At 42.1% G+C, this 14,134-nt stretch overlaps 1 protein-coding gene across 8 annotated transcripts in view; it reads left to right on the top strand.

Moving 5' to 3' along the window:
- FARP1 (FERM, ARH/RhoGEF and pleckstrin domain protein 1) overlaps positions 1–14,134 on the top strand; it is a 311,742-nt gene that overhangs the window by 36,932 nt on the left and 260,676 nt on the right. For all 8 annotated transcript variants that reach the window (XM_075918778.2, XM_075918777.2, XM_075918776.2 and 5 more), the window contains exon 2: positions 3,331–3,526. In XM_075918778.2, coding sequence (XP_075774893.2) covers positions 3,356–3,526 — 171 coding nt within the window. In that variant the 5' untranslated portion in view covers positions 3,331–3,355. The remainder of the gene's footprint in view (positions 1–3,330; positions 3,527–14,134) is intronic.

The following is a 14,134-nucleotide window of genomic DNA, read 5'->3' as shown; positions in this document are numbered from 1 at the left end:
GGAGGAAAGCATTTTAAACTTAAATCACGTGCTTTGCCTATTAACGACATGTGTAGAGGCATGAGCATTATAAAATTGCACATAATCGAACAGTGTGTGGTCTAGGGATGTAAGCGACTAGTCTCTTCTCCCCTCCCCCACTTGCTGCTCCTATCAGATAGGCAGCAAGGGGAAGAGCAGGAGCCCGTGATCGGGCAAGCTGACTTAAAAGCTGATGACTCCCAGCACCGTATCCACGGGGCGCAGGGGAGGCAGAGGCACAGTGGGCACTTTCCTGCTCAGTCCCGGCTTGAGTCTGCTCCTGGAGCTACCTCCATTGCAGCTCTGCAGGGCAGCCCTTATCGACTAATTGTATAGTCGATACAAACTGTATCAACTATGCGATTAGCTAGGTAACCAAAATTTAACATCTTTAGTTTGGTCTATGTCAAGTGTAGAGCACCTAGGCAAATGTTTCAGTCACCCTCTAAGCTATGTAATCAAAATACATCTTTTCATCATGTAGTCCCCTGTGCTAAAGTATGTTAGGGACACAGAATACATGGACTAGAGCTCCACATCTCGCCTGTGCTATGAAGTGTCCACATTCTGAAAGGAAAACAGAAGTTAATGAGCCCTGAACATACATTGGGAGTGTAACAGATGGAGTAATTGGAGCTAAACCTTCATTGCATCCAGTAGATGATGCCCATTTTCCTTCCAAGAATAAGTAAAGCTACAGTTTTTACACTGTGCCTTCAATTTGGCAGAGTACACAGACTCTGTGGCTATCTCTATACAGGAAAGGTTTGCCGACAAAATTGCTGTTGACATGCAAAAGTGGCCAAAACTGAAAACTCATCAAGCCTGTTTTTCTGCCACCGATTGTCACCATATCATGGCCACATTGTTAGCTCCCTTGTGGACAAAAAGAACAAAGCAATGTGGCTAAGCATCCTGGTGCCTGGTGTCACCTTTGGTCGCTAAGTACTGTGGTGGGAAAGCGCAGTGTAGTGCTGGGCATTTGGGGAATGTGAAAAACATCCCATCAGCCACCTCTTTGCTTCCCAGCCCTCCAAGGGTTTCCAGCTTACTTTCCCACCACTTGAATGACATTTCTTGCTACTTACTCCAGCATCTGCTGCAAGAAATCATGGATGTGCTTAGGACATCACGTGTTGCAGCAAAAGTACTAGTGATATTGGAAGCATCGCTTGGGTAGCTTGCACCATCTATATTTTGCTGTAAAGCTGCATTTTCTGTTTCAGGGCCACACTTCAGATCCTCTATTTTGCAAAATGCTCCTGAAGTGTAAATTTCAAAATGATTTGCCTCATACATTTGGGTTGCGCTTGGTTAAATGACATATTAGTATCATCTCTGTACTGACATGTAGCATGGTCTGTCCCTTTTCTGTTCAATGGCACAAGTTCTCAACTCGTTGGACAGAGACAGACACAACTGTATTTTCCCATAGGGAAATACATTCTGATGTATTTAGGTGGCTGTGTGAGGGTGTTTTACTTAAATGCTTATATGCCTCTTAGTTTTGCCTGTGGAGTTGCATTCTCCAGCAACCCATTCTTGCTCTCTCCTCCCACCCAGTTTGCTACCTTTTCAAGTTATCGCTGCAATGCTTAATAGAGACATTTTGAAGATGGATCCCTAGGCCATGTTGTACATACGAAAACATCATGTGGATAGTTTATTTGGGAAGAGGTAAAGTGATGTGGAATAAATGGTATACTTTTAATAATACTGTTTTCACTCTACTCATCTATCCTTACAGAGTGTTGGTATTTTATTTCAGTATTCCAATTTATTTTCATTATTTTGTGGCACTGGCAATATGCTGTGCTAATATATATATTTTGTAGTTCCTTTCTGATATTTTTTTCCACAAGTTCTGCAGCATTTTGACACTAAGTAAAAATCCAGACAAAGAATGGTTCTATTGCTACTGCATGTTTGTTCAGCTGGAAAGTTATGTTTTCATTCCTCCTATTTGTAACATGCTTGTTAATGGTCATTGATCAGCACATGAAAGGCATGAGGAATGGAAATGCAATTACCAAACTAGAAGACAAATAGACAGTAGCAGCAGGTTCCTTCAGCGACCAGTTAGCTGTCAAAAGATAGAGGTAAAGAGTGAAATAAAATTCTAGGATGATGAGAGGTTTGCCAAATAAAACGATTGACTTTTGAATTAAATAAGAAAATTCAAAATTGTGCAAGTTAATCAAAAGTCATGCTGTTCCAGCTCATTTCCGCTCCTGTTCTTGTAGAACAGGACAGTTTGTATGCTGCTGTATAGTAGTGCAGAGGTTGAATGGAAAGTCAAATAGCAAATCTCTCTTAACATCTAGTTCACTGGGCTTGACCTGCCTTAAACCCAAACAACACATTTTAACTTCTACAGGGGATTATGCGGGCAAGAAAGTTCTGGCAGAGTGAGTTTTTAAAGCAGGGGTGGGGAAACCCTTTTTTGCGTCAGGGAGGGGGGCGCTGACCAACGGAAAAATCAGTTGGGGGCCACACAAGAAGCAGGAAAAAAAACCCTTCACTGTGTCCCTCAACTGAGAAGGAGAAAGACACTCCCCACGTTCCTCTTGAACACCAGAGCCAAGGGGGCCCAGCTAATAGAATTTGGGCACTCCAGCCCCTAGCGGTATAGCAGGGGGGCTGGAGCACCAGCACGGGTGCCCCAATTCTGGGGGGGGGGGGTGTGTCTGAGCCTCGGGCCAGATTCAGGCAAGCCCCGGGCGTGAGGTTCCCCACCCCGCTTTAAAGTGATATGGCAAGGTCCTCTCCTTGGTCTTCACACCTATTCCCAGGATCCACTGTAAAAGATTTGGCTATGACATGGTGCTTTTTCAGATTCAATGTTACAGTTCTAATGCTACAGCAACCCGATTCCCACCATTCTTGACCACCTTACCGCAACACATCCACATTTTAGAGCAGCTTTTTCTGTCAACAGTCTAGCTCATAAGAACATAGATTTCTTTAAATGTTCAAAACTTTGCTTTCTCTGTTTGTGTCCCATATATCCTGTTTCCAGAGTGGGCCTCTAGAAGACAGTGAAAGTTGCAACGTGTGCAGTGCTTCAATATAGGGGGTAAGAGGTACATTCCTAAAAGTCTTCTGGACCCCTGAAGCTGGTTCATTTGTCCTAAAACATGAAGTTTGAGTATTCCTCTTTGTATCACCAATTTAGCTTGTGGAATATTACATCAAATGTTAATAGTCTGGCAATTCACCAGTGTAAATGTGTTATGTTGCCCTTCAACAGTTATCTTTAGTATTGAGTTTTCTCTTTTTCTGTTTTCTTTATCCTACTTCCTCTATCAGATTTAAGAAACGTGTTTTTTGAAACATGGGTGAAACGGAGCAGAGACCGACAGCCGGATCCAGATTAGGAGCTCAGGAAAATGCTGGGATCAGTACATTGGAACATGGACAGAAACTGCCTGCGACCCCTCCAGGGAAACTTATCTCCATCAAAATCCAGATGCTGGATGATACCCAGGAAGTTTTTGATGTTCCGGTAAGAGTTTGAAAATGAAATGACTATTCAGTGATTTTTTTTTTTAAAGTATTTTGTGAATTGAATCTCTTAATACTGACTTTGTGATTCCTTGATGTCTAATTGATTTTATGTTGTATTGAAACAATTGATCCCATACCACTTTTATTTGTATGGCTGTACAGCAGAATAACATTAAACAACATAGCAGATAGCTGTTGTTACTCTCCATAGTTATTTCTGTTTGAATAGTTACTCTCATAGCTATTTCTGTTTGAATAGTTGCAAAAACAGTTGAAAGCAGTAATATTTTAAAATGTCATGATAGTGATTTCTTCGATATTCTAAACTAGTATTTTCATAAGTACTGTGTGATAGTGCTGAGTATATTGCTCTTTGTTCACCTAAACTATGGCTCTCTAGTGATTCTCTGCCCCCCCCCTTTTATATTTTAGTAGTGGTGACTTATAGATGTATCAGATTTTTCATGAATTAAATTACTACTACAAATAATAAAATGTTAAAAAAAAATACGTTCGGGTACAAGATAAAGGCCCAGAGAAATCCTAATTTCAGTTTCTATTCCATGCATTAATTTTTACAGTTTTATCTAAGTTGTTTTTGCTAACTGAGGAAGTATGAGTGTGTGTGAAGTATTCCTAGATTTGTTTTGAAGACCAACCATCCTTTACATGTGACCCAAAATAACACAGAAATTTAACATAACTCTGATCAGTGATATTTCACAGACCAGTGAAGATTTGTGTGTTTGTAGCTTTTAATAGATAATGATCTTGAATATTACTTTTGTGATAAAGGAAGCATGCCAGAATGTATGTAGTTTTTCCAGGGTACTATGGTTCAGTGAGTATGATTCAGGAGATTTTTGGTTCTGTTCTCGTCTGTCATTGTGATGCTCTGTGGCCTTGGGCAACTTCCCTAACACCTTTGGCTCAGTTTCCCAGGTATAAAATGGTAATTGATTAATTTCATGAAATGCGCTGAGATTTCTGTATCAAGCACTATACAACTGCTATGATCTAGTTAATAAAATAATTATTCCCGATTTAGAGATGTGGGAAAATAGACCAAGAAAGTTTCATGATTCACTCAGAGACACACTGTTGAAAACCTCATATCCTTTAGGTTTTGTTCCATTTTGTTCTGTTTTAGGCGATTGCTAAACTAGGTTTTTGAAGTATTTTAGTTTCCGTACTACTTAATTTTGACAAGCTCTCTGACATCACTATTTATGAACTGATATGCTAAATAAAATAAACTATAGGTTGAACATCTCTAGTCTGGCATCCTCAGTTAATGATCTTGAATAAGTGAGGTGCCAAACCAGAGACTTTGCAGAGCCATGGGAGATCAGTATTGTCTAGCAGCATTACCAACACTGTCATTCCTTGCTGGGCTCTTGGAAGACATTTAGGGGTAAATCAGAGCTAAATAACAGCACAGAACACTGAGAGCCAGGACTGGTGGCTGTAAACAAAGATTATGGGACAGTGAGAAACTCGGCCACACCCATAAGTGGATGTCTAGCTAACAAAAATCATGCTAGACCACAGATGTTGCTGGAAGAGAGAGTGCGCCAGGTTAGAGAGGTTTAATCTGACTAATCTTAGAAAATGTGCTTTTAACTCATTTTATGTGCAGTTTAGGATATTTATCAAATATCTGACATGGGCAATGTAGTTAATATTTTTCAAATCTCCACCCAAGTCCAGAGGTGGTATTATGGTTTGAAATCCTTGGAGTTAGTTAAATGAATAATTTTTCCCCCCATTAAGTGTAGCGCAAGCTTCCCCATCGTTCTAGAAATCCATTCTTGTGCCTGACAGTATTTCTGACATACAGAACAAAGACATGGATTGTGAGAAATCATACCCTGTATTTGTGTTGCACGTAAGCACTCACTAAGAATTATCCTGTGCTAGAAATGTAGCCCTGTTAGTCTGGTGTAGCTGAAACAAAAAACAGGACTATGTAGCACTTTAAAGACTAACAAGATGGTTTATTAGGTGATGAGCTTTTGTGGGCCAGACCCACTTCCTCAGATCAAATAGTGAAAGAAAATTGTCACAACCATACATACCAAATTATCCTGAATTATCCTGAGATCAAACTCCTCTCAGAGGACATTTCAGAGTTGAACATGGGTAACAGCCTAATGCAATAAGCAATTACAACTCACAGCTTTCCCTCCAGTGATTTTAGAAAGCAGTTATTTTTTCCAATTGCTGTATCAGAAGACATGTAGTTAGGAAGCATAGACCAGTCTGCACTCTTTACCCTTCACTGATATTTGGGAAAGCTAGGTCCATACAACTTTCTATGCAGATTACAAAATCTCAGATCCCAGCATTTACAGAGGGCAGCTTGTGGGATCTGCCTGAGTGGATTCAGAGCCTCAAATATCTGTTTTGAAGCAGAGTCTTTATTTGTAAGGTGTTTGGAGGAGGTGGCAAAGATGGTGGTGGCCTTTTTTTTTTTTTGTCCTTTAAAAGAATTTTATACAACACTAGTGCTGTAAAATCAACCACAACTCCTTTGTAAACAGTGCTTTCATTCTCCTCCCCTGCTTTGAGGATATGTTAATTTTTCAGTCCCCATCCACATATGTGCCAATCTTTTTTACTATTTCAAATAGATTTTAGACTCCCCTCTATATAACTTACAACAGCAATTCTCAAACTTTTTGGGCTCCAGAGCCCTTTCATGTGTAAAAATTTATGTAGAGCTCTAGGGATCCACTGATTATATGTGTTGTACTTATCGATGTTTCCAGTTTGTCAACATCGCGGAGCCCCTGGAGATGGGACGCCGCAGAGCACAGTTTGAGAAACACTGATTTACAACATTTACAGTACATTTTAACTTGGTAAACAACATCCATTATATGTTTCCCTTTATGATGATAAAAATATTAATACCTCTAGATTGGAATGCTTTCTCCAGCTTGGAAACTAGGGATATTATTGTGCAGAGAACTACACGATTAATCGATAAGCCTAAGGCTTATTGGTTAATCTTGTTGACTACACACATTTCCCCCTCCCCTTACTGCTGGTTCCCCCCAGCACCAGCTCCCCGATGCCACCTGTCCTGCGCTGCTGCCTCTATGAGAGGCAGTAGCTTTGGGGGAGAGGAGTTGCCTCTGTCTGTGGCAGGCCCGAGCTCCCCGCGAACAGAGACTGTTCCACACCCCACTGACAGAGGCTGTTCTGCAGCAGCAGCCTCTGTCTGTGGGGGGTCTGAGCTTTCCACCAACAGATGCTGCTGCATGGCAGGGGCTGCTGCTGCTACAGAGCAGCCTCTGTCCCTGGGGAGCTTTTTTTTACTCTGACTTGTGTCTACAGCTTCTTCAAAATGTAAGATTTTATTCAGAGTTCTGAACACTTTGGAATTACAAACAACCTCCAATCCTGAAGTGCTCATAACTCTCAGGTTCTGATGTAGAGGCACATTACACTTTTGGCAAAAAGCAAAATACAGATGTACGAAATGGTTCATATTTGAGATTTTAAAAAGCTATCCAGAATTCTGAAATAATCCATCAGTTTGTGCAAATAAAATAGCATAAAGGAGAAGCGCAGAAAAAGACCTTACATCAGGCCTGGGCAAAATACATCCCACAGACTGGATCTGGCCCGCCAAGCCACCGGACCCAGCATGCAAAGGCAGCGGGGAGCCCCAGGCAGGCTCCCCAGCTTGCCCTGCCGCCATGCATTCTGTGCAGAAATGCAGCTGCAGGACTCCATTTCTGTTTTGAAACTGGGGAAGGGGAAGTTTTAGGAGCCGCTCCACTCCCACCACATTCCCATTGGCCGGTTTCTGGCAGAATCAGCCAATGGGAGCTGCTTGTTAGAATAACAGCCAGCTAAGAAGAATCACGCCCCCTCTCCTGGGCTCAGTTATTCATGAAGCACATCTCCAAGCAAGCAGGCAGTCTGGCTGGGAAACATTTTAAGCTCTGCAGGCAGGGCAGTTTGGCAGCTGACAAGTAAGTCTCTTGGCCACAGCCTGCTTCTGGCACCCCAGCCCTTCCCTGCACCAACTCTCTGCTCCCCCTCCCACTCAGCATACCCAAACCCTCTGTCCCACTCTTACACCCATATCCCCTCCCAGGTTTGGCACCCCAATCTCCTGCCCCAGATCACAATCCCCTCTTACCGTAGGTCACATACCAAACCCCTGCACTCTAGTCCCTTGTCCTAGGTCACAACCGCCTGCTTCATCCCAGCTCCTTCCCAGACTCAAGTCTCCCTCCTGCACCCCAGTCCCTTACCCCAAGCACCCCTCTGCACCCAACCTGCATCCCAGGCCCCACGTCTCCGTTAATATCATGGAAGAATATCTTGGAGTGGCCTCCCCATCAAAAAGTATTGGCTCACCCCTGCCTTACATTCTAATTGCTGTTAACAGTCACTATTTCATTCCAGAGAGTTTGAGAGAATGGTATTTGCTTACTAAAAATCTCAGTAAAACTTGAAAAGATAAGGGTGGGTCCTTAACATGAAACCAAAATTGGAGTTACTACTGCACAGAGTTGGCATGGTGGCATATTAGTAAAAGGATTTCTGGAAAAAAAAAATAGGCACAATGTCTTTCAAAACAGTTTATTTAATTGTTACTGTGACTACCTACAACAAGTTTTAAAAGAACTTTGATAGCTTTCTTCCTGTACTTCCACCTAATATATATAATCATATAACTAAATTTTAAAAAATGGCATCTGTATTTTCAGAATTGTTTTTATTTGGGGAAAATACAAATTAAAGACATTTTCCACCATTTGAAATTGTTTGATACAAAGCATCTGGAAATTTGGTGGTTACTTGTTACAGTTCAGTTTGCTGATACTATACTTCGTCACCTTTTTAAAAAATGTCAAATTGTTGGCACAGAAGTGCTAATTTCAGTGAGAATTGACAGTGCTCATCACCTCTCAAAAATAGGCCATCGAGTTTTCAATTAATGAATTTCTCCATGTGTTCACTGCTTGCAGCTGTTAGGAGCTTGTTCTACAGGCAGCTTGTGTGTGAGCACTACAATAGAAATTGGTTTTCTTTTGCTACATTGCTTTTGTGTTTTCCTTCTGAGTTAGAATAGCTTCCAATTTGTGTATACAGGCAGTCCCCGGGTTACGTACAAGATAGGGACTGTAGGTTTGTTCTTAAGTTGAATTTGTATGTAAGTCAGAACTGGTACATATTATAGGGGAAACTCTAGCCAAACATTTCTCCAGAGCTCAGTTTTATTCTCCCACACCTCACTTCCCTCAGTTTTTTATTCTCAAGCTGAGGTGTCTGCTGAGAAAAGCCGCTCTGCGTCTCCCTAGTCTGCTGGGGGGTGAGGGGGGGCGCTAGCTTCACGTCTCCCTGGTCTGCTGGGGGGAAGCAGCTAGTACGGGGTTGCCTCACCCCGTTTGTAAGTAGGGATCCGATGTAAGTCGGATCCATGTAACCCGGGGACTGCCTGTATTAGATTGTTGTAAAAATGTGGTATTTTGTTCAATTAGGTATTGTCGCCACCACCATCTGATCTCAGACCTTCTTTTCTCCAGTCTGTTTCAAATGTTTGTCTGATTTAGGATTAGATGGTTGACTGCTGAATTTGTTCTTTTGTGGAAAACAAAGTTTAGGTGACAGAGAGCTGTCTCATAGTTAGGGGACAACTGAGATCTACTGGACTGAGCATGAATTTGAGAAATAAGAGATTTTGGTTCTGTTCCCTTCTCTGCCTCTGGCCTGTTGTATTGTGGGGCATATTATGTATCTCCTTGATATCTTAATTATTTCTTCTGTAAAATGGGAATAATGGTTTCTCCTCTCATTTAAAATACTTTGTCTGGATGAAAAGCACTGAATAAAGACACATTATTGGCCTTCTCTACTGCAAGTAGACCCATGTTATACTTTTAAAAAAGGCTCATGAAATTCAGCCCGCCAACTACGAGTCATATACAGAAATGCCAGACAGGACTGCAGTGCACTGATGCAGCTTTGTGGGCAGGCTTGCATGCCCCCTTGTGCTATCATTTGCTATCAGGTGCTTGCAGTCATGGATTCACTGGATCTGGTTTATTCCTCAGCCTATAACCAGTTCCTTAGGAGTGACTCCTTTAGTGTGCTGTGCCGCAAGGGCCCACAGATTTCCATAGGGGCAGGCCCATGACTTCCAGGCCTCTGAAACTGGGCCTTCTGGCACCAGTGTAGGTCTCCTCTCATGCTTGATCCCTGTCTTTCTCTGGCTCCCTGCAGCAAATCCAGCCAACCCAGACTCCTGTGGGAGACCTGTACTGTATTTCTTCAGGATGCTATATGTCAGTGAGAATGTGAAGTGACACTAGGCAGCCTTTTCAAACAAGGTAACCATTTATTATCACCCGGCATACAAATTGGGAACATTGTTAGGTAAGCATAGAGAAGCAGAGGTCGAGATGGAGTTCAGACCGGCTGCCCTGAGGCATGCTTCCATAAACACTCTTTTGGCCCCCTCTCACTGTGTCCCTGGTTCCAGGTGTTTGTCCTATGTCTCTGTCAGCTCATCTCTTAACACAGATACCTGACATCAGTCCGCTTTGTTCTCTTTCTTGGGTTTCTGGTCTTTGTCCCTGCAGAGAGGTTGGGGAAAGCCTCCTTCCTCTGTCTAGAGAGGTCTCTCAAAACAGGTGGTAGCCTAGCAACGGTAGTCTCTTGTACGAATATCACTGTATAATCATGAGGCTCCCTTCCCATTCTAGTATACAGTTTTCTTAGAAGAAAGGTTTCCATTTGTTTGGGTGTATCTTCAGGGAATACCAAGCCCTGTTCTTTCTCCAGAAGTATTTTCTTTCTAGACTCAGAGGGGTAGCTGTTACGCTTTGTAACTGCAAAATCTTAAACAGCGAATAGTCCTGCAGCATCTTAGAAACTAACAAAAAATGTAGATGGTATCATGAGCTTTTGAGGGCACAACTCACTTTCATTTGAAGAAGTGGGTTGTGCCCACGAAAGCTCATGATACCATCTATGTTTTTGTTGTCTGTATGATTCTGCAGTACTATTTGCTTTTTTTTTAAATTCTTTCAAGTGTAAATCATGTTTAGTTCCTTTCAAAAGTCCCCTTATCCCTTCTGTTCCAGACTAGGCAACAGTGATTTGATAGGGGTCTTGCTGTTCTTTGGCTCCAGGTTTCCTACAGCTTGTATACCCTTGTAAGTGTACGTCCATATACAGACATTATAGAGATGCAACCTGCATGCTTTTACTAAACCAGGACTCTCTGGTTCAGCAACAGGATGTTTCAGGATCAGAGTCCTGGCGTGCTGTTTAGCGTGGGGGAGCCTGCTGTGATGCAGAGTGTGTGTGTGGGGGCGGGGAGAGTCCAACTTCTGATCTCACTGGGTGGGAACTGGGAAGCCTGGAGCACATGACCCAGCTGTGCCATATGGATGGGGCATGGGAAGCCCGATACACATTATCCAGCTGGGATGCTTGGGGGAGCTTGGTGCTTGGCTCAGCTGGACTAGGGGGAAGGAGCTGAGAAGGCTGGCATGAGGCCCAGCTGGGCTGGGGGGGATGGAGGTAGGAATAGAAAGCCCAGCACACAGCCCAGATGGGCTCCACAGGGAGCCAGGAAGCCCAGTGGGAGGGTGGGGCTAACAGCAGGGGGGCTAGAAATGAATTTAGCTAGTCCAAAAAATACTTCATCCAGGACCAGTCAGGCTGGGAGAGTGACAGACCAGGGTGGTCCAACCTGTACTGGCAAACCCACAAATGGGAGACAGCTTAAACTGGCAAAAGAGTTATTTTGCGGGTACAGTTTAAAACTTTCCCCTGAAACAGAATAAGCTATACTGACAGTGTGCTGGGCCAGGATTTTACACTCAGGATTTTGCTGGCATAGCTGCATTGGTCAGGGATGGGCTAGTAAAATAACACCAGGACAGAGGTAGCTGTACCAGCAAAATTAAGTGTAAACCAAATGACTAAGGACCTGTTCCAGTGCTTTTAGGTGAAGATATAAACAGTCTGTGTGGATGGTAGCCCGCTACACCATGGTTAATTTTTTTGAAATTGGTAAGAAAAATATAACCTAGCCTTTCACGGTAATTAATATTCCAGTACTCCACTTCTCTTCTCAGAGGAGAAGAAACACTGAGTTCCCTAATAAATCAAGGTCCATGGTGACACTTTCATGCTGCTATGGCTATCATAGAATTGTGTTCATTAAATGGCTTCCTTTTAACGTGGTCTGTTAGAGGAAAATACCACATTTCAAGTTTTCCCTCTCTTTCTTTTGGCAAAAAGAGCCAACTCTTTATATTGCCAGCACTCCTAGCATTTGCACTGCCTTTGCTTTTATAGCTCTTGTAACAGATGTATGTGTGTCTTGTAACAAAATTGCACAGGGGCCTACATTACCCTGTTAAACATAGCCAGTTTTTAAATGCCTTAGGGAAAAATAAATGCTTTTCTTTAGCATTTATGGCTTATGGTAAAATTATCCTACATGTTCACATCTCTCATCAGTATACAGATTATAACTATTACACCTTTTCAGTTAATAAGAAATGTATTAAACAGGGAAGTTATGCAGAAAAATGAAAGAGTTGTTTTATGCTTTTTCAGTCTGCGTTAACTGTTATGTGAATTGCACTTGCATTCAGCTTATGACACGAACAGCAGGTCAAATGTGAGTTGTTCATCTATTTAAGGCTTTATTCTCTTCTCTTATGCTTGAAATTATTTGGACATCACTGTTAAACTATTCCCAATGAAAGTAGGACATTTAAATATTCACCAATTGTCACAATAGCCCAGGTGGGTCTTCTGGAATGATGGAGAGAGAAACCTCTTTTTTTTTCTTCTAAATAATCCTGAAATGTAACAATTACAGTTCCCAGCAGAAGATTTTTAGCAAAGGCTCAATAAGCACTGATTTTTGTTAAAATAGAATTAGATTATTCTGGATGAAAGGCAGGAATTTTTAGTCATTTGTTTTACATATTAATATGCTTTTCAAAATGACAAAAAAAACCTGAGTTCCATAACCTGAGGAAACAGGCTGTTAAACTGCTAATGATCTTTATCAGAGACTTATCTAAAATTAATTTTAAATGGGAATACATTTGCAAGCAACAACAGCTTTAAATCTTTTCAGGTTGGAGTGCCTTTCAAAGTGGCAGGCCAAAAGTGAAGACTACAACTTTCCATTGAGACTTTAAAGAGAAAAGAGCAAAGTTAAATTGTGTCACTGAAGAACAGCCCTAAGTAAAGTAGAGGACATGCGTGCAATACCTCAAAGGGAAAACCAGGAAGCACTGTGCCTCAGAACAGCACAATATTTCTCAAGGCTTGCCTGTTTCAAATGGGGGTTAAGAGTAAATAATTTTCAGTGTGGTGGGGCAAACCCATCACCACCAGTAGCATACAAGAAGGGTAAGGCAGAGCCATGGATCCATGCAGGAACTGAAGTGAGGGGAAGTAGGAGGGAGATTGGGTAAGACTATGGTGTAGGTAGCCAAATGGGTACAACAGAATAGTAGTGTGCTGGGAGTACAAGTGCCTTTTAACACTCCTGCATGTCAAAACTCATTCCACCATACCGGGGCTTCAGAGCAAGAACATGAAGGTTGTTTCCAGAGTAATATTGTGTTGCAGCTTTTAGGAAGAACAATGAGTTAATGGACTGGTTATTCAGTCCCATAATATTGGTAACAAACTACCTCTCAATTGTTGATCTTCTAGAGGGAACAAAAGAACCTTTAAAATTGAGCCTTTCATCCATTATTTTAGACTTGAGTCAAAATCTACTCAGTGTGCTGTGACAAAAACAAGACACAATTTATGCTACTCTTTCATATCTTATGCAAATCAAGCCAACCTTTACTCTTTCAATTCATTTATACTGGAGTGCAGTAGCATTACTGAGAATTTCTCTTTAGCACTGTCTGTCCTTAAGTGTTCATTTCCCTCTTGTTCCAGAAATAGTGTAGTGTCAGTTCCTTTCCTGAGCCTAGGTCCTGCATTTGCTCCTTTTTCAACTAGAATATCCAGACAGTCCTTTTTCATTTCCCTTTGCATGTGCAGGGTTAGTTTGTGTTGCTTTTTCTTCTATTGCTGGACCTCAGGTTTGTCAGCTGTTCCACCAAAACATAGTTTAATCCTACAATGCTTGGGGATGCAAGTGATGCTCTACTGGCTATTACAATAACCTGTAAGAACTGATAGAAGGAATAGCTGTGGCAACAGCTCATCCATACTTCCAACACCACAAGTAACAAAGCAAGGATTTGAAGCTATCAGCACCCCTTTCTGTAGCCTTTGCCCTTTAAGTTGCTATTTTGCCTAGTAAGGTCAGAGGTACCTAGTGTTTGCTACTGTGCTTACCCCTCTGCAACTTTCTTTTCTCCATGCCCCCACTCCACAACTGTTGTGCCTCCTTCCAGCCCATTGGGATCCATTCCCTGGTACTTTTCTAGTTTTGGCCTTCTCCTGAAGAACTGGCTTGGCTCCAGTCTCTGCAGCCATGTTTGGCACTACACAAACAGATCTGAGATCCTGGCACGGTCTTCGGTATCTCCCATCCCAACTTCAGCTGGAGTTAGCTAGCATTCTCCTTTTCACCAGAGCACTG

Source organism: Pelodiscus sinensis, chromosome 1 (assembly GCF_052426305.1).
Source record: "Pelodiscus sinensis isolate ZL-2025 chromosome 1, ASM5242630v1, whole genome shotgun sequence".
NCBI classification, from domain to species: domain Eukaryota; kingdom Metazoa; phylum Chordata; order Testudines; family Trionychidae; genus Pelodiscus; species Pelodiscus sinensis.
This window is presented reverse-complemented; position numbering and strand designations above follow the sequence as displayed.